Source organism: Thunnus thynnus, chromosome 12, assembly GCF_963924715.1.
Source record: "Thunnus thynnus chromosome 12, fThuThy2.1, whole genome shotgun sequence".
Lineage (NCBI taxonomy): Eukaryota > Metazoa > Chordata > Actinopteri > Scombriformes > Scombridae > Thunnus > Thunnus thynnus.
Window position 1 is genome coordinate 12,621,163 of NC_089528.1, and position 26,502 is coordinate 12,647,664.

The 26,502-nt window shown below is 41.4% G+C and overlaps 2 protein-coding genes across 3 annotated transcripts in view; one reads left to right on the forward strand and one right to left on the reverse strand.

The window, feature by feature from the left end:
* Positions 1-717: 717 nt before the first annotated feature.
* Positions 718-12,197, forward strand: LOC137194032 (mitogen-activated protein kinase kinase kinase 20-like). The gene is made up of 11 exons (XM_067605553.1): positions 718-1,313; positions 2,796-2,883; positions 4,137-4,238; positions 4,818-4,883; positions 5,049-5,077; positions 5,189-5,326; positions 5,844-5,930; positions 8,018-8,092; positions 8,215-8,321; positions 10,426-10,597; positions 10,696-12,197. The coding sequence occupies exons 1-11, from the start codon at positions 1,155-1,157 to the stop codon at positions 11,656-11,658; spliced, it is 1,986 nt and encodes a 661-aa protein (XP_067461654.1). The 5' UTR covers positions 718-1,154; the 3' UTR covers positions 11,659-12,197.
* Positions 12,198-12,308: 111 nt separating this feature from the next.
* dnah9l (dynein, axonemal, heavy polypeptide 9 like) overlaps positions 12,309-26,502 on the reverse strand; it is a 37,923-nt gene continuing 23,729 nt past the window's right edge. Inside the window, exons 54-89 of one of the 2 annotated variants that reach the window (XM_067605543.1) lie at positions 26,135-26,244; positions 25,782-25,944; positions 25,504-25,627; positions 24,788-24,930; positions 24,467-24,628; positions 24,161-24,220; positions 23,895-24,068; positions 23,635-23,781; positions 23,281-23,394; positions 22,891-23,034; positions 22,162-22,344; positions 21,730-21,831; positions 21,075-21,209; positions 20,669-20,842; positions 20,318-20,450; positions 20,091-20,193; positions 19,790-19,912; positions 19,481-19,685; positions 19,029-19,193; positions 18,722-18,862; positions 18,082-18,252; positions 17,885-18,007; positions 17,573-17,766; positions 17,163-17,311; positions 16,694-16,821; positions 16,224-16,361; positions 15,944-16,033; positions 15,679-15,870; positions 15,387-15,506; positions 14,956-15,015; positions 14,612-14,794; positions 14,170-14,352; positions 13,675-13,790; positions 13,126-13,238; positions 12,865-13,005; positions 12,309-12,739 (exon numbers count right to left, since the gene is read on the reverse strand). In XM_067605543.1, the coding sequence (XP_067461644.1) occupies positions 12,492-12,739; positions 12,865-13,005; positions 13,126-13,238; positions 13,675-13,790; positions 14,170-14,352; positions 14,612-14,794; positions 14,956-15,015; positions 15,387-15,506; positions 15,679-15,870; positions 15,944-16,033; positions 16,224-16,361; positions 16,694-16,821; positions 17,163-17,311; positions 17,573-17,766; positions 17,885-18,007; positions 18,082-18,252; positions 18,722-18,862; positions 19,029-19,193; positions 19,481-19,685; positions 19,790-19,912; positions 20,091-20,193; positions 20,318-20,450; positions 20,669-20,842; positions 21,075-21,209; positions 21,730-21,831; positions 22,162-22,344; positions 22,891-23,034; positions 23,281-23,394; positions 23,635-23,781; positions 23,895-24,068; positions 24,161-24,220; positions 24,467-24,628; positions 24,788-24,930; positions 25,504-25,627; positions 25,782-25,944; positions 26,135-26,244 (5,154 nt within the window). In that variant the 3' untranslated portion in view covers positions 12,309-12,491. Of the gene's footprint in view, positions 12,740-12,864; positions 13,006-13,125; positions 13,239-13,674; positions 13,791-14,169; positions 14,353-14,611; positions 14,795-14,955; positions 15,016-15,386; positions 15,507-15,678; positions 15,871-15,943; positions 16,034-16,223; positions 16,362-16,693; positions 16,822-17,162; positions 17,312-17,572; positions 17,767-17,884; positions 18,008-18,081; positions 18,253-18,721; positions 18,863-19,028; positions 19,194-19,480; positions 19,686-19,789; positions 19,913-20,090; positions 20,194-20,317; positions 20,451-20,668; positions 20,843-21,074; positions 21,210-21,729; positions 21,832-22,007; positions 22,056-22,161; positions 22,345-22,890; positions 23,035-23,280; positions 23,395-23,634; positions 23,782-23,894; positions 24,069-24,160; positions 24,221-24,466; positions 24,629-24,787; positions 24,931-25,503; positions 25,628-25,781; positions 25,945-26,134; positions 26,245-26,502 lie in introns of those variants that run through there. The other variant, XM_067605542.1, reaches the window with a different exon arrangement.

The window sequence follows — 26,502 nt, forward strand, 5'->3', positions numbered from 1 at the left end:
CATATATGCTCCCCAGAGGAAGAACCCTTTTTAATTTTTGGTGATTCAATGACCTGTTATGTAGTGCTGTCTTGAAGTCAGTTTCAGAGTCAAGAGCAAAACTCTGAATAGTTTAAAATCAGCAAGATGTTCTTTCAATCCAGCACTTTTGCTCTCTGAAGGGTAATAATTCATTGCAGCTTCTAGAAGCTGCCAACAGACATTTAGTCATGTTTTATTTATTCGGTGAATCACAAGGTAGTCTCCTTTTGCGCTTGATTACTGTTAACAACCGAGAAATGTCCTAACTTCCCACACAGTAGCTGATCTCACCTGTCCCTACACAGTGATGTCAGCATGGCTATCCTGCTTGATGATGTCACTGGGTCATTCCTGTCGGGTCGTGTAACACACTATCCCCGCCTGGCTTCTCTGGTGAGTGTGCGTGTGTGTTTTTAGATGCAGAGTGTGTGAGAGATGGATTTAGGTATCTGTGGCAGTCATCCTTGTTGCTAACTGATTTACTATGTCTGACACGCTATAGGCTAGAGTTGTATATCTCTGCGTGTGTGTGTGTGTGTGTGTGTGTGTGGGTGTGTGTGTGTGTGTGCGTGTGTGTATGGAGAGCTTTATATAGCCACAGTTATCCAGGAAGAAGGAATGCCCTGGATGCCAGTGACCATATTTGAACAGTGTGTCTGCTGCAGGCAGACTGCACACACTGACTGCAAACCCATAACTCAGACTCACACACTCAGACACTCACCTCCCCTTCATCTTTGCGCTCTGTGCATGTGTGTGTCTGCCTTGTGTTGTAGTTCCACTGGATGACCACTATCAGGCAATGTAATACCTTCTCGAGTAGTGACAGCAGGGCTATGCCTTCAGCTGACTTTTACTGACTCACAGCGAGCAAACTTCTCTCTCTCTTTCCAGCACTTTCTGGTTTCTTCTCCCTGACAATCTGTTCTGCTGACTGACAACATCCACTCTGACCCTGTAGAGGAAACTACTCCGCCTCTCTTTATTTCTTATCCTTCACTTGCTCTGTGCTCATCGGTGACTGAATACTTTCGGGGCAGCGGCGGCGGTTGAGCGTGCACGCTTTTGGGGAGAGTGAGTGTGTGTGTGTGTTGTGTTGTGTGTGTGTTTGTGTGCGTGTGAGTCAGTATGCCATGTCGTCCCCCGGCTCGTCGTTTGTGCAGATAAAGCATGAGGACCTGCTCTTCTATGAGAACTGTGGAGGAGGCAGCTTTGGGAGCGTCTACAGAGCCCTCTGGATATCCCAGGACAAGGAAGTGGCTGTGAAAAAGCTTTTGAAGATTGACAAAGAGGTAGGGAGGAGACACACATACACACACACACATATGCACACAGATACACACTGCTGCAGAAGACCTAGATTTCAGAGGCGTGCACGAGCATAATAATAAGATCCAACATTGTTATCGTTTAAGGATTCTCCTCTGTGGCATGTTACTGCTCCACACTTCAACACAAATCAGTTTCCACTAATGTCCCAGATTCTCCTCCCCTGTTGAACATGTGTTTATCTTAAACATACCTCTCCTCGTCCCCCTACCTCCTCCCACTCTTTTGTGGATGGAGGAGTTATTTATGCCAGCACTCCCCTGTTCCTCCCATTGTATGTTAGGACGAGGTGTGTGGTCATTTTGGCTTTATGCATTGCATTTCAGGCAGGGTGGCTCTCCATGAGTGTGACGCCAACGGTAATCCAAACATAATTTCCTTCCATGTTATTAATACTAGAGTGGTAGAGGTTCACAACTCAGTGTCAGGAAACTGTTAGAAGTTAGGGTGACCTGTGGGTGAGTGGGGGCATGGCGTTATTGTTGTGGAAGCAGATTTAAACAATGTAATGTAAAGCATGCACAAACAAATGCAAAGACAAGTCAAAAGTACGGAATAAAAGTACTGAATTTAAGGATAAAACTCACTGTGTGAAACATGGGTTAACTACTGTACGTTAAAACTGCAGAGGAGACAGAATCTGATTTGTTGTTTGACTTATTTCTCTCACACTCACTTTCTCACACCCATACACAAACACATGCAGGGCGGGCGGGTGGGCGGGTGGGCTGGCAGACATGCATGAAAAGTGGGTGTACATTTCATGTGTAAATACAAATTGATGGATCATGGGAGAACTGCAGTGTAGTGGTCTTTCTAAGACAGTCACGTAAATCTTTTTTATTTCTGCAACCCTTAATGGAAAATGGAGCAGTTTGAGAAGAGATTCATCTTAAATCTTTGCACCAACATCACATTCACACACGTAAAACCACTTGTGCAAATACATGCACACAAACTGAAGTTGTGTACACACTAATATCTCACACATGGAGGAAATAATGGGAATAAAAGTGAAAGGTAAATTGCTGTTGTGAAGAACAACTATTTACTGAGAAGTATTATAATAAATTGCATTTTTTGTGTGATTTTTTTTTCAAATTAATGGTTAGTTATTATGTTGCTTGGCAACAGTTACATATTCCACATATGCAGAGAGGGTATGACCTGTATGTCAGTTTAGATTAATGGCATGTTTGTCACAGTGGTGTGGAAGGTCTTTGTTTGGAGACCTCAGGTCAGGCATCCTAGAGACGCTATCAGAAATAACTTTAAAATTAAATAACAATTCAAAAGCTTTTACAGTTACAGCACATCAAGAATTATTTACACTTAATTATCTCAAAGGTCATGTTTCTTTGCTAGTGTCGCATTGTAAACTGTTATTAAAGTTGTTCATATCCCTGTGTTTCTCTCTCTGTCTCTTGGCTCGTCTCCTTGTCCAGGCTGAGATTCTCAGTGTCCTGAGTCATAAGAACATCATTCAGTTTTATGGAGCCGTGCTGGAATCTCCCAACTATGGCATTGTCACAGGTCAGAACCCACGTGTGTGTGTGTGTTTGTAAGATTCATGTATCCTGTCAGATGTCCTCACGAGAACATAAAGTTTAATCCCCAACTTCATTCAGATAAGGCTTATCTTTTGAAAAAGTGCTCTACAAATTATGAATTATGTACTATTTTCTTTGGGGTTAAAGTTTAGTGGCTATAAGTAACATCAGGTTAAGGTCAGGTCATGGGTTTAAATGAGGCATGAAGGGATCAGAGTCTGGGCAGATTGCCCTCTCATATAAAACTATATGTGTCTGTATATGAGCTCTACTAGTGTGTGCTGGATCATAAACTTACAGACACGTTAGCACATGCTCCGATTATCGTACCAGTGTTTGTGTGTGTGTTTTGAAGTATTGGTGTATACTCTGAGAGCTGCTTCTTGCTGTTTCCTGGCAGGACATTTGTAACTGAGACCAGCATGTTTGGACATGGTTGTAATCCTGGATGGGGTCATATGGTTAAGATAAAGCACCGACACACCACTACAGACTTGTCTTGTAACAATTCTCACTGCAGCTGAGTCTAATCGAGTCCAGCACTTAGTAAAAATTTAAAAAAAGCACAGTAGGCATAAAGAACTGTTCAGGAGGTGGATTTTGGTGTGCACTGTAGTTGGTGGCAATTTGCAAAGGGTAAGAGCAATTTTAGGGACAGATTTTCCTTGTTCTACCCAAAACGCTCCTTTGGCTAGTCAGTATCTTCTTTCTTTCAATAGTCTCTTGAAAATCTCTGACATTCCAAGAAATAAATAGGAAAGGTTAAAAGTTCTCAAATAATCTGATTTAGACAGTCAGGGGATTAGAAAGGGTTTCAACTGATTTGAGCTGGTTTCTCTCTGAATTGGTCTGTGTGGTGAGTGTCATCTTTCTCAAAACATATGTAATAAATTGATGCAGAATAAAACTGCACTGCAAATGTCCAGACAAGTAAAAAAAATGGGATAGGGTTAATTGATTTCACTTGTTTATAATGTTTATAATCACTTGTTAAAATGTTGTCAGTCATGTGAAACAGACTTTAAACAGGTAGAGTGATACCTGCTGTAACAACATTATAAACGTGAGACTTTATTCTTTCAGGAGGCAGGTTATGAAGATTGTAAGGATAAGTCTCAAAATGGACATTTTTGTGCTTTTTTTGTATGTCGAGCTGTGTATTAGTACAGATCATATTGTTTTTTACTTTGTTCTATTATAATGACCATGGCCTGTTTGTGTGTGTGTGTGTTACAGAATATGCTAGTGGAGGGTCTCTATATGAGTACCTTTCCAGTGAGCAGAGTGAGGAGATGGACATGGAGCAGATCATGACATGGGCCATACAGATAGCCAAAGGTACACCTAAATAAAATATGATAATAATAAAATGTGTCAATGTTGAATCACTCTGATATCTACTTTATTATAAACTTTCAATGTGGACATAGATGAGATAAAATCTTTCTAAGAAAGTAAAACAATAAAAATCTGAAAACATATCTTTAGATTCTTTGTACAGAGGTCATCATGTTCCACAGATTATAGCTTTTAGTGCTCTTGATGCCTTCAATTGCAGTCCAGACCAACCCCAACATGCTAAATAATTAAAAAATTAAACAACAAATAAATAGAATGTATAATACAAGATAACTGAATGAAAGTCAGTCCTGTCAGCTCAGTATCAAATTCAGATAAGTTTAATAATGATTTAATCTTTTAAGGATGCTAGTCCTCTATATTCTACCTTTTGTCATTTATAGTGATTTGGATTAAAGATTTCTCAGGTTTCACTCTAGTTCATCCAGTAAATTTCTGTAAAAATGAAATTGAGCCTGAAACAAGTTAACATCAAGTCCTAAAACCAGCAGCTGTTTTAAACATAAAACAAAAAAGTTGTAGTTTTTTTGCTGTTATTGACCCTTATTTTCCTTACAGGGATGCATTACCTCCATGGAGAAGCTCCAGTCAAAGTCATTCACAGAGACCTCAAGTCACGGAACGGTAACTGATCTAAACCACAATCTAATCTATTCTTCAAACCGTATGCTTACTGTACTTACAGTACATATGTACATGGAAACATGGCCTCTCTGCACTGTTTGTCTGCTAGCTACAGTTTTTTACCACTTATTGTTACACACCTTTGATTGGTTCTCTCGTTCACAGTGGTCATGACTGCTGACAAAGTGCTGAAGGTTTGTACGTCTTGTATGGAAAACCACATACTGGCATTGATCATTCAGTTCAGGCACACAGGTTATGGTTGAGTTTCTTCACTTTTCTCTCCTTTTCTGTTGGGATTCCAGATTTGTGACTTTGGGGCTTCCAAGTTCTTGTCCCATACCACCCATATGACAGTGGTGGGCACTTTTCCCTGGATGGCTCCTGAAGTCATTCAGAGCCTGCCTGTCTCTGAGACTTGTGACACCTACTCCTACGGTGTGGTGAGTTGGCTCTATTGTATAAATATTTGTTTTGTAAGGCCACTAATAAAACCTAAATACTGGTACTTTTTAAAAACTGATGTAATATCAAAAATTGTTATTTACCGAAAGCAGGCATCAAATGCTTGCTCACATTTGTAGTCCTTCAGACAGTTTCTGATTTTATGCCATAATTGTGCCAATTTATTTTATTAAGGTAAAGTTCTTGTATGACTGCTTTATTTAGACAACATTTAAGAGAAGTTTGGCTTCTATTCTTACATTATTAGAAAGGAAAAAGTAAAGCATCAAATGAAGAGTTTTGGTATCAGTGCTGAAACTCTGGTATCTAAATTTTCCAACAAAACTCAGCCCTACTGTACTGTGTATTTTCTTTAATTTAATTTCATGCTTTCAATCTGTTAAAACATCCTCACATTCATTCCAGAAAAATCCATATAAAAACAGACCCTGAATATCATACATCAAAGTATTTATGTCTGTCTCAATGAACCAACACAGTCTGTTCTGTGTCCAGGTGCTGTGGGAGATGCTGACTCGGGAAGTTCCTTTCAAAGGTTTTGAAGGGTTGCAGGTTGCGTGGCTGGTGGTGGAAAAACAAGAGGTACACACACACACACACCCCCCCCACACACACACACGCGTGCGCACACCTCTCTGAACACACTGTAAGCATGTAGCACCACCAGAGTTTGAGAAGGCTGGAGGAACAATGCGATGCTCTCATGGTTTCCACTGTGAGCTGGTGAGGCTGAGGCTGGGTATTTTTAGGCCTGATGTCAGTTCTCTGCTCTTGTAAGGCAGTGGAGCTCGGCCAGACAACCCCCCACCCCAAGCCTAAAGCCTTTACGAGAGAGACAGAGAGAGAGAGAGAGCGGGGTAAAGAAGAAAGATTGCAGTGATAGGAGGGTTGATTCAGGAGGTTTATGGGAGGTGGGGGATGATGGTTATACTGTGTATGTGTTTCGGTTATTGACGTGCCTGAATCCCCCTCAACAGCCGCACGCACTCTCAAACACACACACACACAGGGGGCCAACAAACAACTCAGAGAACATGAATCCTGCGTAGCTGTTGGCTAATCTCCAAATACTCTCCCTAAATAACTCTCTCTCTCTCTCTCTCTCTTTCCCTTTCCCAGTCTCCCTCTGATTTTCCCCTCCATTGCTATACCTCTCTTCCTGACCCTCTTACATGCCCTCTCTCCACTCAGTCTGTGATATTTTAGGATTAATCCCCAGAGAAAACTGTTTCCATTTACTGCACTGTACTATGGAGCTGTCTGGGCTGATTCAGACCTTTGGTGATGCCATGAGATCTTTTTTATGGAGGGACATTATCTCAGTGGCATGGTGTGGCTCTGTGTTGTTGCTACATGTTACAGAAAGGCAAACATGGACCCCATTTACATCATAAACAGATAAACCAGAATATACATTTTAAGTTCAAATGATTGAGTAATTAAGAATGTATTGGTCTGTATTTTGTTATAAAACTTTAAATGTTAAAAAAATTAATCAGTTAAAACCAAATGTCTCATAATGTAAATTTTTTTCTTGAATAGCCTATTGCTAGGTTTTAAGTTGTTGCATTTCCTTTATTTCCCTGTGCAAGGACTCAGTTGGAAAAAGGTGATGTTTTATATGTCTGAGCACCATCAGGATTTAGCAATACTTGATTCAGAATCAGAGATGGCAGCTGCAGGGTTGTTTGTGTATTTTTCCGGGCCATTGTCGATTAAAATCTGATCAAACCACACCACACATCCTGTTGAAGCAGATTAGCTGAGGTTTTGAGTGTTAAACTCTGAACAACAACTGTTATATAGACATTCATGTTCCCCAGAGGATGAATCCTAATGACTTTGGTGATCCCCCGATTTTTCCTCTAGCGTCACCAGCAGCTTGACATTTTTGGCTCACAGTAAAAATGTTTTGACAACTGTTGGATAGATGTTTATGAAATTTCATACATACATGTTCTCCTCAGGATGAATAACTTCAGTGATCTCTTAACTTTTAATCTAGCATCATCATCAGGACAAATTTTGATTTGTCATAAGCCAATTATTTTGGTCATTGGTTGGACATTGATTTGACCAATGTCTTAGTTACTTACAAAACTAATGACATTGAACACAGTAAACATTATACTTATTAAACATCAGCATGTCAGACTGCTGATGTTTTGTCAAATTGCTTCTGTACAGCTTCACAGAAATGCTAGCATGGCTATAAACTCTTTTTAAACATTGTTATATTTTGACATCAACTTTGTTGATCAGAAGCCTGCAGATAATTCCAATCAGTTTCCGAGAGCGCACAGTGAGGTCATCAAATGATAAAAAGCCCCAAAAATTCATTTGACAATAATGTTAAGACAAGAAACAGCAGCATCTATCAAATGTATTTTTTTCCAATTTTGATAATTTATCAATTATCAAATTAGTTGCCAATTAATTTTGTCCATTGACTGATCGATCAATTGACCAGTTGTTGCACTTCTAATTAATTATCTAGTAAAATATTCTGATAGAATATTTAATGCTGTAGAGAAACATTTAAGATTTACAGGCATATTTTCATTTTTTCTTGTTGTCAGTAGGTTTAAATTATTTGAAAAAACACGCTATGACTTTTCTGACAAAAAGTGAAGTCCTCTGTGTGTGTTTGTGTGTATCTCGGTATCTAGAGGCTGACCATCCCCACCAGCTGTCCAGCAAGTTTTGCAGAGCTTATGAGGAAATGTTGGCAAGCAGACCCAAAGGTAAACTAATGGCACCAGTGATACAAATATTTATTTGTTTAAATATTTCTCGCAGCTCACTTGTTTACTTGTGAGATGTAACTGGTGGTTATTTTATCTTGTGTACACACATGTGCTTACAGGAGCGTCCACAGTTTAAGCAGGTGCTGGTAACCCTGGAGACCATGGCCAACGACAGCAGGCTACCGGACCAGTGCAACTCCTTTCTACATAACAAGGACCAGTGGAGGTACACGCACAAACACACACACACAGCCCAAATTCATATGAAAACACTGAGTAAATCTGCAGTTCCGAGCAGGAAGTGTTTTCCGTCATTTTCTAAGTGTATATAGTAAAGGTCTTGGGCTCTTGTCAGAATGACAAATATAGAGTCTATGGTTCACTGTACTCCATATAAAACTCAATATGCATAGTCACACACGTGCCAGCACACACACACACACACATATACACAGCTCTGTGGACTCTAAAGCTCAGGAGAGAAGCTGAATGTGTGACCCTGTACTCTACTTCAGTCTATAATAAGCTCTCTGGAAAGTGTCCATGGAAGAGATTCCTCTACTCCTCCACTCTGCCCTCGCTCCACTAAGGGGAGAAAGACAGAGGGGTGAGTGTAGGAGGGGGGGTTGGGGAGAGGTGAAGGGAGAAATCAAATACGAGCTGAAGAAGAGAAGCTCAGGGAGGAACAGAAATGTATTGGGTGCATGTGAAATCAAAAACACTGAGCAAGAGAGAAACGGAGAGGATAGTGGGAAACAAGGGTGGACAGATGACAGGGGTGAGACAAGGGAGAGAGAGAGAAAGAGAGAGAGAGAAAGAGAGGTGGGGGATGGAGCAGAGGAGAGAAGGTGCGAGATTCTATGCATATTTAACATGAGTACAGCAAGGCAATCAATTCTGAGTGAAGTTTTGGGTATGGGTGGAAAAACTTGGACAAGAAAAGGGGAGGGAAGAAGGGGGAGGGCAGAGTCAGTGAGGGAGGTGAAGGGGCGGGATGAATGAATAGGGAGGTATGGAAGGAACACAGGAGGAGGTATGGCTGTGCGTCAGATCTCTGTCTATATTTAGTTACTGTGAGAGTTGATTGTGTTTGTGAATGCGGCTTCATGTACTGTCACTCACAAATTCACAGTGACCTCTTGTGGTAGAAGGCAGTACTGCAGCTGGACACATTTTACACTGATAATATACAGAGAACTTTTTGCATAAGTTACATTTTTGTCTTTTGCAAGAGCAGTTTGGTAAATAGTAAACCAACTGTGTCAGACTGTTATGTCATATAGTCTGCTATAGGACAAAAGAATTTATTTTTAACATGATACATATCACCTTTTAATGTTGCCAGCGTAGTAATAAGTAGCTCTGACCTAATTCCTAGTGTGTAGTGTGCTCAGTATACATAAGTTGTTATGTACTGTATATTAAAAAAATCTTGATTTGCGTTTGTTGTTGATGTGCAGTACTTTTGCACAAAGGAAATTAAAACAAATTGAGATTGTGAGACAGCTCCAGAAGGATGAAAAAACAACAAAAATGTAATACATACTTTGGAAAACATTTTGCTTTCTTTTGGTGATGTTTAATTGGTACTGGCGTTCCAAGACTGCAGTCAGATTTTTTCCCCTCAAAACTGAATTAATCAAAATTTGTCATTTTAAAAAAACCCAAAACAAAACAAGGAGAACTCAGTATTGAATTAGTATGTATTATGGAATTGGGACACAGTACTTGTTGCATTTGCAGAATTCCAATGAAGAAAAGATGGCTTTGCCTTGATTGTGAGTTTCTTTCCAAATAAATAAACTAAAATTGACAAAAATAAATGCAACTTCACAACACATAATTATGTGCACAAACACTAAAGCAAAGGAGTAAAGAGGAGTCTGATTCAGTATGGTAGCATATTTTTCAACAGCACATGTACTGTAGTCAAAGCACAAGGAAAAATTGGGTTTATTTTCTTAAAAAAGATTAAACAAAAACAAATAAATGAAGGCAACTGAATGAAGAGTTATAGAGCCCTTAAAAAAAGAGGTCAACAAAACATGAAAAATAAGGCTAACAAAACAAGATGTTAACTCAACTAACAGACCTAACAGAATGAGACATGAGGGAAACATACTGGCTGATCAAACCAATAAATACACACAGGGGAAGATGCAACTTTCAATTTCCTCCTCCTAAATAGCTTTTTGACATGGAACCTGTCATTTATTCCATGCTGGCTTCAGTAAAGTTGCTGTTAAAACTAGGCCACATCTGCATGGAAAAAGTCACGACAGATTACTGACATGCTGTCTGTGTACGTACTGTTTGTGCTAATACTCCAGGTGCGAAATTGAGTCGACTCTGGAACGCCTTCGGAAGCTGGAGAGGGAGCTTTACTCCAAGGAGAAGGAGCTGGAGGAGAGGGAGAGGAGGCTCAAACTGTGGGAGGAGAGGCTGATGGAGAGGTCCAACATGACTCCCAGTCCAACCTCCCTACTCATGGAGCGCTCACCGGTGAGTAGAAGTAAAAGAATTAAGAAAATCTGCTGAGACAGATAAAACCTTTTTAGGATTTATTCTAATCTTGGCCCTTCTGTCTCTGACCTCATCAGTTCTTCACACCAATGTCCATCGGTTCCTCCGGCTCTTTCTTCCGCTCGCACTCTCAGGACTCCAACAGTGCAGGGGTCAGCAGTGCTGGCGTCAGCTGTCTTCTCCGCACTCTCAGCAACGGAGACACCGAGAGGGGGAGCAGTGCAGGGGGGATGGGCTCCCTCGACAGTGGGAGGCTGCACGCCATGCTCCGAGGGTTGCAGGGGAGGTTCGGAGAGGATGACGAGGAAGAGGAGGGAACACTGGAGGAGAAAGGCTGGGGGCAGAGGGATAGAGACAGTGAAAGTGGGAGTATGGAGGGGGGGAGGGTGCAGGTGACACTCAGGAGCTTCCCGGGCGGTGTGGTGGAGAGGGAGGAGAGGACGTGGGAGGAGGGAGACAGGGAGCGAGGAGGGATGCAGAGGAGCAGGGTGACCACCATAGTCCGAGGCTATTCGGGTGGGTTCGATGCAGAAGGGGAGAGGGAGAAAGAGGGAGGATGGGAGATAGAAAAAGTTGGGGACAGGCTAGATGAGGGAGGGATGGAAGGAGGGAGGCTGCCGACCATGTTTAAGGGTCTCCATGGGAGTTTGGGGGGCTTGGGGGACATGCTGTCCTTAGACATAGATGAGATGGGGGATATGGACAGACTAGGTGACATGGACATGGACATGGGGGACATGGGGGTCATGAAGGTCGTAGGTCATGGTGTCAGGAGTGAGGTGGGGGTCAGGGGTCGTAGGAGTGACGTGGGAGTTGTAGTCCAGGGAGTCAGAGGTGACGTCAGTGAGGCCATGAGCCAAAAGATAAGAGGGGAAGTAGGCGTCATCGGTCACTCGGGGGTGCAGGGGGTACAGGTGAGCATGCGGGCTTCGTCCAATCAGAACTCTGTGAAGAGCTGCAGTGTGCGACACGGAACCAAAATCAACATGGCTACTGCAGCCATGGACATGATGGAGCTCGATTGGTCTGACAGTGACTAGACGACACATTAGCACACACAGACGCACAGAAAACACACATAGAAATACACACAGAGGCCAAACTAGAAAGATTGACTTGTTCGCATACGGTATCTGAGCTACAGTATGTGCATTAGAATCTCCAGTTGAAGAATAACTGATTATACACACATTTCTTTTGTTAAAATATTCTTTTTTTTTATTGAAGCGATGAATATTACAAACTGTGTACTGTGAAGTAGGAAGGAGCAACAAGACAATCGGAGGTTGTCTTGTCATGTCAGAATGACTTCACCTGTGTAATTTAACGTGCTATTAAAACTGCTGCATAACATACTGTAAGAGGTACAAGTGTTACAAAATAACACACTTGAATGCCGCTCTAATGAGGCAGCACTGTCTGATATTTTTCTCCTGCTTATATCTTGTAGTTTGTAGACTTGATTTGTTCAAAACGAGCTTTGACTTTATCAGTTCTAACTGTGATCTAGTGTGTGAATTTTTTGGCATTTTTTTCTCTGTATATTTTATCCTTTTTCAATAAAAAGAAAAGAAACTGATTTACATTCCTGTGATTTTGCTCTACTGGAGTTCCTCCATCCTCCACTTTATATATATATATATTACGTTATGAGAGCTGAGAACCCACATATTTAACACATGGTAACAAATGGTACACACCTACCTTGTTCAAGATCAAGAATAAAATCACAGCACGCCCAGGTAGCCTACTGGTTAAGACGCATACTGTATAATTGCAATGTCCACAGTTTGAATCTGGCTGCGGACCTTTGTTGCATATCACCCCCCATCACTCTGTCAACCTCTAAATCTTGACCCCTAAACTCTCCCCCTCACACACTGAGCAGCAGCGCCACTCCTGCCAGGACCCACTTGGCAGGCCGCTCCCTGGTTTTGAGGTTGAAAGTCCACACATATGTGGGTCCTCTGATCTTGGTCTTGTAGAGCGGACACTCGTAGATATTCCTGGTCTCATGGCGGTCGTTCGGCACAGCTCGGACAGAGATGACAGGCATGGATGGGGTCAAATCCTTCAGACGGGCCTCTGTGATCACCCCGGCCTGAGTGTCCCACCGCGCACCTGTGGATGGACACAGGTGAGGAGGAGAGGGTAAATCGCCATGTTTTAAGTTTTTTAAACCTTTCACCATCTGGTTGAGTTCAGGGTAAATCAACTAATGCAGCATCTGTTACTAGTCTGACTACCTTCCATGTAAAGTCCATATACATATGCTCCCTCCCTGGCAGGCTGGTTGAACTCTTCCTTAAATTTCTTGGTCACGTCCACTGTCAGGTTCACTTTATCCAGGGGCCATTCGTTCTTACGCGCCAGAGACTGCATCACCGCTGGAAAGCAGGAACACGACAAAAAGATTAATGATGAGTAGACAGAGAAGGGAGAAAAAGAAAAAAAATTTTTTACACAAGTGTGCTTATGTAGACCTGTTATGCAAGAATGTGTGTTACCAGTGAGGAAAGACTGTGGGTTGAAAAGTCCAGACAGCCAGACAACACTGGGCAGAGACAGGTCCTGAGTCCAGCTGTCCAGCTCTTTACAACGTTGTAACACATCATTATACCTGAGATACACACACAAACATACGGTAAGACGGAGGAAGACACTAAACATGGGAACATTAGTATGTATCTTACATCAGGGCTGGGGGACACAAGTGAAGTTAATATCACAATATTAAAAAATATATTTTTCAGTATCAATATGCATCACTATATTTAGAATTTACACATAAAATAAAATGATCATAATCATAAATCAGTCAGTGTAATGAACTTGGTTCTACTTCATTAACTCACTTTATTTGTTTTATTAGTTTGCTTGGAATCGTATCACAAAATATCATCTCAAGACGACTGCATCGAATATTCATATATAAAAATACTGTATTACAGCCCACCACTATTTTACATGATGAATAATAACACAGTAACTGCATTCACTGCTGGTCCCTCATATACAGAGACTACACACATTCAGACATACTGACACAAACATACCATATAGCCAGGCTGTAGGTGGAGGGGTAGGCCAGCTTGGTCCAGGTATCAGGGACGTTGTCAAAGAACAAAGCTGTCTGCAGTTTCTCCATCTCAGAGGAAATCGCTAGTTCACCCTTTGACAGAGAAAATATATTATCACAACGATTTCACTCACTCAAAGTGCCACATGTAGCAATTTAACATCATGAATCATTTGCAGACTGTGACAAAACAAGAAGAGGGCTTTTGTTCCACTGAGCTTATAGTTTCAGTATCTTTGCTAAATGAAGGGATATGTGAGCATACAGGAATTACATGAATGGCATATTTAATTTTGAGGAACACAACAACAAACGCCACTACTCTTAAGGGACATAGAGGCTAGTAAGCTGCCAATTGTCTCACAGCCATGGTCTCATTTGTGTGCAGTAGTCACACCAAGGTATATTAAACAGTGTTGAGATGTTGAGGGCTGCACTGCAAACACACACACACACAAAGGTATAAGCATACTTTGAGACCCAGGTCAAGCTCCTTGAGTGAGCGCCGTATCTCAGAGATGAGTGTGTTCATGCGCTCACACTCTTGGAAGCAGACCAGGATGTACGGGGACCGCTCAGCTGTCTTAGATGTGATGTCGGCCATATTGTACTCCTCTGGTAGCTTCTCCAGCACCTCATCTAAAATAGTTTTCACCTGTGGGTTGATGGATCCAGTAATCAGTAAAAGCATATGAAAGACATTTCCTACAGTTATTAGATTTAGTGATGAGCTCCTCTCTACCGTTTAAGAATCTCTAAAAATTAGTCATTTAAAACAGCTGCCATTGTGAGAGACATTTCAAACATTTGATTGGTAGAGGAGCTTGTGTAAGTAAATTTGTGGGTCATTATCTTCATGTGTTTGCAAGATTCATTTTTAAGTCAGAAATAACTGAACATGTAGGTGTGGCTACCTTCTCCTCCAGGGTCTGTGAGGCTCCCTCCCCCATCACAGCATCAGGAGACTGCAGCTCCAGCAGAGTGTGGAAAAGGTTATCTGACGTCACAGTCAGGAACTCTATTTCTGCATTGGGATGCAACCCATAATGCACCGGACTCTCATGAGGCAGCATCTCATCTATAAAATCATGGTAGCCCTGGACATGTGGGGAAAGAAATGCTTAATGATATCCATTTACTATTGTCATTTATTCATAAAAACTGTACACCAGTTAATTGTTCTTCAACATTGGTCTGACTGTGAAGATTCACCTGTTTCAATGAAATGTTTCCTCAAACAGAATCTATTTCTAGTTACCTGGTAGTCCAGGTTGGAGGGAACAACAAATCCTGGAGCCAATGCAAGCTTCCGGTCAAACTGTGGGGGGAAAAAAAGTAGCTTTAGATTTCAAACACTGTACAAAATATTAGATTATTACAACCCATGTGGCCAAAATGACTGGGACTGGCACAACTGGTTGCCAGACCCTCATGCCAGTATACTAAAGCTTGCATAGGCAGTCTCTGGCCAAAAATTAGCCAAATTGCTGCTAACTGGAACTGATTCTAAACCCAAATGTCCCAAGCCCACACTCAAAAACACTCTGGCAACCATATACTGTAAGCTGAAGCCAGTTCATGCTTAGTCCTCTGAGTGCTGAGTGTGCACAGACACTCACCAAACTGGAAAGAATTACATTCACATGTTCTCTCTTTGTTGTTCTGTCTCATGAACACACATGTACAAACCTGGTTGGGCTGCATATATTCCTCCAGGTATGTTCTGCAGAGCCTTCTGTCCCAGTCATCAGTGATGTGTCCTCCATACATGATCTCCCCAAACAGATACCTCAAGTCCTCCCACGGCACCTTCATCATCATAATCATTATAATAATCACAGTTATTTACATTCATCCTCTTACTCAACATGCTGTGGCACACTGCTAACGACTGTACGTCACCTCTGACACACACTCACACATGGCTCTCTCCCAATCATGCACTAACTCATCCACCAACAACTCTAACAACACACCCCACCTGTGCATTAGCCTCCAGGTAGTTATAGAGGACATTAACTGATATGGTCAGGTCTCCGGTGTTGAAGGGATACTTCCTGTTCCAACCCTGAGGTCCGAACTTCCTCCTCTGAGCCACACAAGCATGGAAGTAACAGAGAGAAAACAGGATGGTCTTAAACTCCTGCTCACGGCTACACGTGTCCAGGATGTCCTAGAGAGGGAACAAGAAATAAATTAATTCATGCATAAATAAATAGAACTATCAGTACAAAGCAGACACTGACCTGGTCAAAGTTATCCAGAGCAGCGTGCAAATTGGCATGCATGCCTGTAGGAGGTTCATTGGTGATCTTGATGGCATTTTCCAGAATGCCCTGAGTAAAACATGTGACATTAAAAGATTCAAATCGTATTTACTGCCACTATTTAAAAAATTAAAGAACTTTAGTGAACATTACAACAGGGAAGATACCTGGTGACCTACTTTCTTTATATACATATAAATGTATATATATGGGTTTGATTCTATGATGCACTGTGATAACCTTACTGTACTGCATGTACCTGTGGGATAATGTGTTCCTGAGGTGTTGGCGCCGGCTCAGCGCTCATAAAAACTCTGTAGTCAGGATGACTGCCTTCACAGCAGCGCTCCAGGAGCTTTTCAAGTGAACCGAGCCAGCGACCAACCAGGTGGATGTTCTAACGGGAGATGAATGGAAGCACATAAACAAGATCCATTATAGTACAGAACATGAGTGTGAAATATGGTACTTAATGTTATTGATATATAGTGGTCATACACTGAAGCACATAAACAGAGTGTTTAGAGTTTCAATAAAACATCTCCTTGGACAAACGTTCATATTTAAATTTAGTTTATAAATGGATTAAAATTATAACTACTTGTGTGAACTGCAATAGATCTTCTATTGCAGGGATTAGCATTCAGTCCAATGTTTTGATCCTATTATAAACCATTTTTTCTATCTATCTAAATATCCAGAGTATACCCATCTTTCATGTAACCAGACCTGCAATATAACCCAGTGTCCCTCCTTGGCAGCCTTTTCCATGGCAACTTCAGCCACAGCTTCCTGGCCCTGGCCCAGGGACACGTTATGAAGCTTGCCAAAGTCGATGGTGAAACCCAGCTTCCTTCCTGGGAACACAGAGGTTTCGATTTTCTGTCTTTTTTAATTTGCAATGCAGGCTACAAACTCACCTTGAACTAATACTAATGGGATCATATTCTGACTAAGAACTGCTTATATCTTCTAATATTTCTTGATATAAAAAGTTGACTATATCTCACTTCTTAAATCTTCCCTAAGCTTGTCCTGCATTCAGTACTATTGTCTGCATTATGTAGCAATGGGACAACTTTTTAAAATCATACACTGGGACATTTCAATAACACAAAAACATCCCTTTGCATGAATAAAAACATATGAGTATCTGCATGCAGTTTGTATGTGTTTGCAGGTGGTTTGTGTGCAGTACCTAGTGATTCCACATCTTTAAGTGGGTCCACTCCAGGGGACAGGATGAAGAACACAGGAGAGGCTGGACCACTTTCTCTGAAGGACTTTGCAAACTCTGTCTTCCGGCCCTCTGTATATTTTACACCAAGCTTCTCCTCCACAAAGTTCCTGAAGTACACCAGCAAACAGAGCAGGAAACAAACAGGGTTTACAAAAATGTGATAGAAAACTGGAGAACCCAAAGGACCTGAATGTCCGACCCAGGCAGTGAAAATCAGAAAAGCAGGGGCGACTAATTCAGTCAGATTTTTTACTTTCAAATTTTGCAAGTACTTCATGCATTTGTTTCAGAAGACAATGATGTAAAAATAGACATTTAGGGAAGAATTAATACATAAAAGCAACACAATAAGGAAAAAAGTTCCTTACCTAACAGCATAGGTCATGCGGTCAGGTCTCAGAGCTCTCATCATGATCAGTTTCTGCAGGGAGCTTTTCCCCTTCCACTCCTGAGGAAACTTCTCCTTCTCTGGACACTCTGACTCTACCATCTTCTTCCAGCGTTTAGGAGAGCCTTCAATGTCCCGGTCCAGACCACGAAACTCATCAGTGAAACTCATCACCTGAGCAAAGACAAGGCACAGCATGCAGTGATTGAGAGTATCATTTACTGCTGTCAGAGAAAAAAAAATCCCAAGTGGAAGTGCATGAGTGTGTATATGTGTGTGTGTCCATGTGCACCTTGATGGCACTCCATGCTGAGTTGGAAAGAAAGTCGAGGGGGCTGACGTAGCTGTGGTCAATGTTAAAGCGTAGCAGGAAGTCTAGCTCTCGCACATCTATCTCCTTACTCATCAAGAGCAACTGAGGAGAGGGAGAACATTGTTAGGGACAAAATACACTCTCTCCTTCACAGACACATACACACACACACACACCTGGAAGGCTAGCTGTGCGGTAAAGGTGAGCTTGTCTCTCTCAAATAATCCCCTGCTGATATAGTTGAAGGTGGAGTAGGTAACACAGTCTATGAGCGTGTTCACTCTGCTCTTCACGTCCTCGCAGGCCTCCGCCATCTCCACCGCCTTGTGGAAAACCACATTAAAGGCCTGAGAATGAACGGGAGAATGGAAAATCATTGCATGAATGTTTGCTTATCTGCATAGGATAAAGGGTATTAATTGATATTACATTCAATGGAAGATTAGTGATGTGTTTGATATGTTTTATAGCATTTTAAGACACTGTTATAGCTATAACAGAATAGCTTGTGATAAAGGAGCATTAATATAAGTCAGTGTATTATGTCCATATTCAGGTAAATATAATATTAATAACACATTATCAAGGCTTGACTTTGAAACACAAGCACTACTCTTGACTGCTCCATTTACTTTTATAATTTCCCAGGTGGTTAAAAATTCCCTTTACATAAGTGTCCCAAGTCTTGGTATAATAATCTTTGGAACACACAAGTTAATGATTTTTTTTTTCTGCTTGTTTCTAATTCGTCATGTCACATTTTAGACTGTGAATCTGTTCCAGTTTACAGTGTTCTTCAATTTCCCATCTAGTTACCTTGAGGCTGAACTGGTACATGGCGTTGATCTTGTTGAGATCATTCATGATAAAGTAGAGCAGAGACGCTCTGACGGCGACGGGACGGTAGTGTTCTCTGGCTTCGTTTATCTTGACCTCATTAACTTTAGCTTCCAGGACCTGAGAGTGAGTGATGGAAAGCAGAGAGAAGACAGAAGGAGAGGAGATGTAAAGATAAGATGGAACAAATAAAGGAGTGGAGCACAGGAGGAAATATGGAGGGGGGATTTTGGAGGGTGAGAGAGGTAAAACAGATGGCAGAACAGATACACATTCACCCAGTTACCTTCATCTCTATCTCAGCAGCAGTGTGCTTGGTGGTTTCAAGCTTCTCCACCAGCACGTTGTCACCCAGGAAGTTACTTTCTGCGGCAGACAGCCTCGTCAGCAGCTCGTCTTCCAGAAGCTTCAGTTCAATCTTAAACATGTTCTGCTGTTTGGTCAGTTCACTCTGCAGGGAGTTTACACAAACATACTGTATCATTAAGGCTTCGATGTTATTGTACATCACAGTATTTTACAATGTATGAGTCAATAGAGGTGGGCAAAAACATCAAGATCAACCAGCACTGTTAGAATAAAATAGATTCTAAAAAAAAAGAGCTCAGTCTAAACTGAACAAAAACTGGGTTAAAGTATAAAGTGAAAACACTAGTAAAACAGTGATAAACAGGCAGACCAACACCAACTTCTGATACCGAGTAGAGTCAGAGGAATCCAATTACTAATCTACCCCACCTTGAGGTACTCAAGGTCGGGTCTCTCCTGGTTGACCACCTGGGCCAGGAGCTGGTCCTCCAGTCCATCCCTGGTCACAGTAAAATTGATAAGTGTTGTCTGGGCTTGAATCTCTGGCTTGTAGTGAGGATTAGCCAACTTAGTGTGGAGGATCAGTCTGAAGCCCGGGTGGAAGAAACACTCCTTGTCCCCGACCTTTATACAACTGTGAGAGTTCGGGACAGAGTGTAGAATATGAGAAAACGGCAAACAACCAAGAAAAATAGACCTTTTGTGTGCACACATGGTCACACTTGTCTGTGTCGTTACCTGCCCTTCTTGATGGTGTGTCGTCCCAGTAGAGGGTCAATAACAGGGTCAATGGTCTCCTCAAGGTTCTCAATGAGGACAGTTTCCCCCGCCACAACAGCTTGTTCTATCACATCTACATAGCTGAAGCAACAAGTCAAATTTATAAAATTTTATCATTCACAAAAAAAATAAAAAACACACATTCATACAGAATGTTACAGATAGATTAATAGTGGCATTTCAGGTCCTGAGCAGCTCCACTATGGAAAGCCTTTATCACCACCTGAAGACGTTGACACAAGAATGAGAAAACACTTACCCTCTCTGACCTAGACTGACAACCTTGAGGCGGCTGCCAAAGCGACTCTTGATCCACTTGATACCCTGCAGCTGAGGGTCAATGAGAAGAGGCCAACGTTCACCTGAAGCAATAAACACAACCAAGAAATTGAGATATGCCATTAGCATAAAGCAAACCTCGCACTGTGCTGGTATTGCCTCTGCAAAGTCACCATGGTGATGTGACGTAGTATATCTAAAGCTCACAGTTAGTGAGGATGGTTGCATTCTGAGTGGACATTTTGTCTCCTGGTAAGCCTTCGTTGTTCCACTGGGCCACCATAGCATCATCAGTCAGCATCAACACTGGATCTAAGCCTTCTGTCATAGGTATGGGCATCTGATAGAGGGATGATTTGGAGAAATTAGCAAAATGAGTAGATGTTATGGTATTCTGAATATAATATACTGTTGGAAGGAAAGGCAGCTGAGGGAAGGATAGAGAGAGAACATGGGAGATTCTCACAACAAATCTACAAACAGACACAAAATTTAGAAGCATTTGTTTTATTGTAGAATAATCCTGTAAGAATATTTAGGTGTTTTTAACATTGTGACCTTCTGGCTGCGCAGGAACGGCATCCAGAGGTTGTCCAGCAGCTCTCTCCTGTATTTCTTTGAGAATGACCCCGCATAAGAGATGAAGGCTGCAGTTAGAAGGACGTCCCCACAAAGAGTTTCCTCCTGTTCATGGTATTGAGCCACTGAGTGGGCCCAGCGCACATTTTCACTCTGAGGCACGCAAATACAAATACATACACATACCGTCAACAGAAAAATATGCAGTTAAAAACAGGTATTTTATTGGCATCATCTCATCCCAAATTATTTCAATATAATCCACTGTATGTAATATATAAAAAGAAGACATACAGTGTACAACATACTCTACAACAAAATGTCTGAAATCTACTTTCTGAAAAACAAATCAAATTGATCCCTTATTGGTGATTGTTGTGCCCACCTCCAACCCTTTGACCAGCCGATTGGCTAGTTCTATTGTCTTGTTGGTGCGGTTAACTTCTTCCTGAAAACGCAGTTTCTCTGACGTGGCTCTCTCAAATGCTGCAGTCAGAGTTTCCAGGCTACTGTCCAGCTCCTGAAAGAGAGGCAGAGGAGCAGCCAGAAATATAATAACTTTTAAGCCTAAATACAACAACTTTTAGAAACGTGTAGAAATGATCTAAGCACAACTTACAGGTGTCTTGGCAATTAGTGCAATAAAACAAAAATTGTAGTTTAAAACTGCAAATAAATCTTTGTATAAAATACATTGAGGATGTTCTACTATTAAATGAAAAAAAAATATTAAAATGAAAATGAAATGAAAAGTTCTCCTGGCAAATAAAATACAACCAAAAGCAATTAGAACTGTAGAGAAATATTTGCTAGAGGAGTGTGAGTTTATGGATCCTCTGCTGGCCTATAAAAGTCACAAGTAATTCAGCTATGTAGAGACAGCAAAGACAAATGAAAATAAACAAAAAAAACAATTCTTGTCCAACAGAAATATTCCACTCTGCAGTCTAAACATATTTTCAAATGCAAATAAAGAAAGACAAACAAGAGAGAAAGACGCAAAGAAAAAAAAAAAGGACCAAATATGTAAACAGACTCACAGCAAGTTTCTTCCTGATGGCCTCCAGTTTCTCAGCGGCCTCGGCCAGATCAGCATTGGCCTGAGACAGACACATCCTCTTCATCTCTACCTCACACAATACCTGGAGACAAAACAAACACACACACGCACACCCACACACACAGCAAGGTTGAGCCAAAACCCATCTGTTACTCTGATGAATCCACTAGAAATGCCATCTGTTAGATTTAGGAATGTGGGTTTAGTTTATCAAGTTTAATGGTGTGAATTGTAACAGCAAAGAGGAGTTGTACTTACAAAAATCTATCCAAGGCAGCACATGAGTTGAGGAAAAAAGGAAATAACCTATCAAACAACAAGAAAACAGTGCCGTACACTGAAAAACATCACACACTGTCTCAGCTCAGATGATGCTAAATATGAACGTTGATGCACATGTGTGTGAAGTCACCTCGTGGAAGCGAACTATGTTGATCACCCAGGCACAGAGCCCTGCAGCAGCTGAGGATTTCTGTCGCACAAACTCGGGGTTGAACTCTGGGTCACTGAGGTATTCGTCTCTCACGCATCTCACTGTGGCTTCGGGGATGTGCTCTTTATCAAAGTTCACCAGAGCCTGCAGAAAGTCATCCACCTGGACGTGCATTTGCATGAATTAGATTAAAGGGCATCACATTACTGCTGTATGTCGATATATAATACTTTTGCAGGCTTTTCAGATCTTAAACCGTGAGCAGGATTTGGGAGACGGCATCAAATAAAAATGCACTAAGCTACACAGAGTCTTTGGTCTAATGTAATTATTTTCTTTAACCAGCAAAGTGCCTCGCTGAGATTAAAAACCTGTTTTACATGTGTGAAAGTGTCATGGCCAGGATAGCAGAAGAACATAAAACACAGAGGTAATAAAGCATTAAACACAGACTGAAAAGAATCAAAAGGATAATATAAAAGTGATAAAATAATACAACCAATCAATATACATCTACAAAAACGATATATATTATTCAGTTTTCAGTGCTGTTGGCTGCTCAGACAAGGGATGAGGGATGACAAAAAAACTGCAAGAAGTTATTTTAAATTCAACACTTTACTGAATTTATTTGCAAAGGACTTTCTGGCTTTGTGTCAGCCAGCCATTAATCTGAGAAAATAATAAGATGTCACTGTAAAATGTCACCTTGCTCATGACCATCTTGGAAGCCTTCCAGCTGCGATCTTTGGGGATTCGGCCTTGGGGAGCCAGCAACACCAGAACAGCTGCTGAGACATTGGTGACAATAGCTGGAGGGTTGGGGAATGTCCTCAGCTCAGTCAGGTTCAACTGCAACACACACACACACACACACACACACACACACACACACACACACACACAGAAAGGCAGATAAAATTTTCATTAGGGGGCTGGGATGAAGCCAACCTTGTAACATGGAACATGGTTTTCTTTGTATGTTTGCACAGTGCACCAGGCTCTCACACAGTAAATCGGTTGAAATAAAATATGACAAATAAAATATATGACTTCAGGATTGATGTCTCTGTATTTTTGTGTATGCAAGTGTTTTACCCTGTTTAGTGTGTTAAGGGCTGCATTGGCTGCCTGTAGGGCAGGTTCAGCCTTGGCCAGATCCTCCTCAGTCTCCTGCTGCTGTTTGGTCACTTTAGCTTGAATCGCTGCCACCTGCACAACCAAAAAAAAAAGATGTAATTTACTGTATTTTTATACTTTGAACAGATTGTAGCAAGTCTGACTGATTTCTGATGCATGTCATTACCCCTCCTCTCTCTTCCCACTGTTGACTCTCCCACAGAATAACTGGCATGAAATGAAACTCAAAATATGCAGTTAACTGTGCTGATTCAGGATGTCACGTCTATTCTATTGCTGCTTGAGAAACCCTAGCATCACACACACTCCTACCCTTTGTTCCTCAGCATCGGCCACAGCCCTTTCTTGGTTGAGCTTGTCCGTCTGTTGTCCTATTTTAGCTATGAGAGCCTCTATGTCTGTGTTCCTCTGCCACAGCTCCACTTCTTGCACTGCTAGCTTAGCTTTCAGATCCTCCACCTGAAGAAAAAGAGGACAACACAGACTGAGAGAGTATAGTGGAGAGGAAAACTGATAAAATAGATGACAAACTTCTGGTATGCATTCAGGCAGTGAAGTGTATGTTATCAGACCTGTGAGGCAGTGGTTTGTAGTTTCTGTAGGCCGTTCTCTAACCTCTCCATCTTCTGGGTCAGTTCTGTGCGTTTTTTCCCCAGCAGGTTGCCGTACAGCTTCATAAACTCCAGGAAACTCTTTGGGGTGGTGTAGTTGAAGTGCTTTTCATTCTGCTGGTACTTGACACTCACCTGTGAGGAGTAATTAAAGAACACCGAAGAAATTATGTTAGAGAAGGTGTCAGGAGTGGTTATCACATATGGTGTTTTGCAATAACTCTTACCTCATTGACACTGGTATGGGCGTAGGAGATGAACTCACCGATAGATGCCCTCACATTTGGCTGCAGAGAATGAATTGACACAGGAAATTAAGACAATTATTACATTGATAAGCAGCATATTCTCTTAATAGACCAAATAACACACACCTTTAAAAATATTTCACTACTGCCATACAAATATTTACTTTGCTTCATATTTATGGATATGACTGGCATACCACCTGCAGTGTTTTGTATCTACTGAGTGTAAGAAACCATTTTCTATTCTTAGACAATGTCTATAAAAGGAAGTGAATTTGTTGTCACCTCCAGTCCAGGTATCTTCTCAATGAAAGTAGAGCTGACGGACTGCAAGGCGAGCTGAGGCCAGGGGTGGAACCAGTCTATGGCTGTACAATTCACCAAAGCTGGAAACTTCCGTGCACGTGTCCGCAACGTGAATCCGACTGGGGAGAAACACAAGACCACCTAAAGAGAGAGAGAGAAGGTGGTGGCAGGACATGGAGAGAGACTGATGAAGAGCGGTAAAGAAAGACAATATTTTAGAATTAATGAGTAGTTAAATGTGTTTAAATGAAGCAGGTGTCATATAATACTTTGATTACAAAAATAAATAATGTTTCAGACCTTGAGTTGTCTTCGTATTCTCTCAATGAAAAAGCTCCAGCAGTTGTCTCTGGTATCTATGAGTCCTAAACCTCTCAGCTCCATACGGATTGATGTCACAATCATGTCAACTTCTTCATCGCTAAACAGGTCAGGAATATCCCCTAAATAACACAAACAATGCTCGGTTAGAGTGTGTATTTGTTCTTAATAATATAATGTGAATGAAGAATTCAGCAGTGTTCAGTGGAGATCTGTTGCTCATTAGTTTACCGTATGCTAGCTGTGGTCAGACAAAACACATTCTAGTGTATTTTCTTGCCATCCTATAAAGTGCTTCTACCAGCCAGTGTAACCTGGACTGAATCAAAATCATTCATGCACCATCTCATTAATGAAAAATGTAATTCTTAGATCTTAGCTTGGTCTGTGGTTTATCCAGTCAATCTTACATTTATCCAACCTTTGTGCGATGTGTCCTCTCTTTTCTTTATTTCAAAAACTCTCTGAGGAATTAAATTTGGGTGATGAAATGTCCCCTCTGTAGACTTTATGAATTCATGCTTTGAAGATTTTTGACACTGTAAATTCAGGTCTTTGATATTCCCAAGAAGAAAGTAAGCTCATCCTCTAGATCTGTCAATGGTACCTTTGCGCACACTAAAGCAGAAGCACTTTGCTCTTCAAAAGAGAACCAATCAAAGACAATCATCCTCGGTCAAACAGTGGAGCCAAACCTGAAGCCAGCATATCGTTGATGAGCACCAGGAACCGTTCATCTGGAATCTGGGCATCCGTATGAAGGAACACTGTGCCAATGTTCTTCACTCCCACCTTTATATACAATGCTGCTATGTCACTCTGGAGATGAGGGGATGCAGAAAAGAATAGAAAAAGATTTTTAAAAAACATTAAAACAGGGAGAGATTTTAAATGGAGGTTGGAAAGCAGAGAAAAGAACAATATTATAGGTTTTAATAAATAACATTTAGTACATATTGTGCATTTGTGTTACCTTAAGGTCATTGATGCCATAGCCTTTACGCAGCGTGATCTGGAAAACTTCCAGCATGCTGAGGAAGGCAGCCAGCCGACACAGACTCTGCTTCCCACTGCCCCCGACACCCACCAGCAGCGCGTTACCATAGGGTGCTTCCAGGATGCGGCTGATACGACATCTGAAAACAAACATCACAAATAATAGTGTGTATATACTGCAGTCTGTGGTTTACATATGCACTCATCTGTGTAAATCCTCCCTTGTGCATATAAGCAGATGGCATGTGTTTTGACTGTAGTTTGCATGTGTGTGTGTGTGTGTGTGTGTGTGTGTGTGTGTGTGTGTGTGTGTGTGTGTGTGTGTCTTACACATGCTGGATAGCTTCTTCAAACAGTACCAGGTCCATGACAGCGTGCAGCTCATTATAATGCTCCAGAGCATCAGCCAATGTCTTCTGGAGTTTCTCCCAGTCCGAAGCCTGACAAGACAGGCAAATAAACAAATGAACTTGGCTCCATTGTTCGAGGGCAGCAGTGTCCAAGTCGCTATGTGATAACTCCCAGATACTCTAATGAAATTAAGTTCTTATCAAGAGTTCAGTCAATTAACTTTGAATTCAAACCCCCGTCTAGAAAAGAATGGTAATTAGTTTGCTAATGACAGTGCATTTATCCTAATTTATTCCCTGACAGATCAGACATGACAGCAGAATTTGTGCCATAAGGTCTTTCACAAT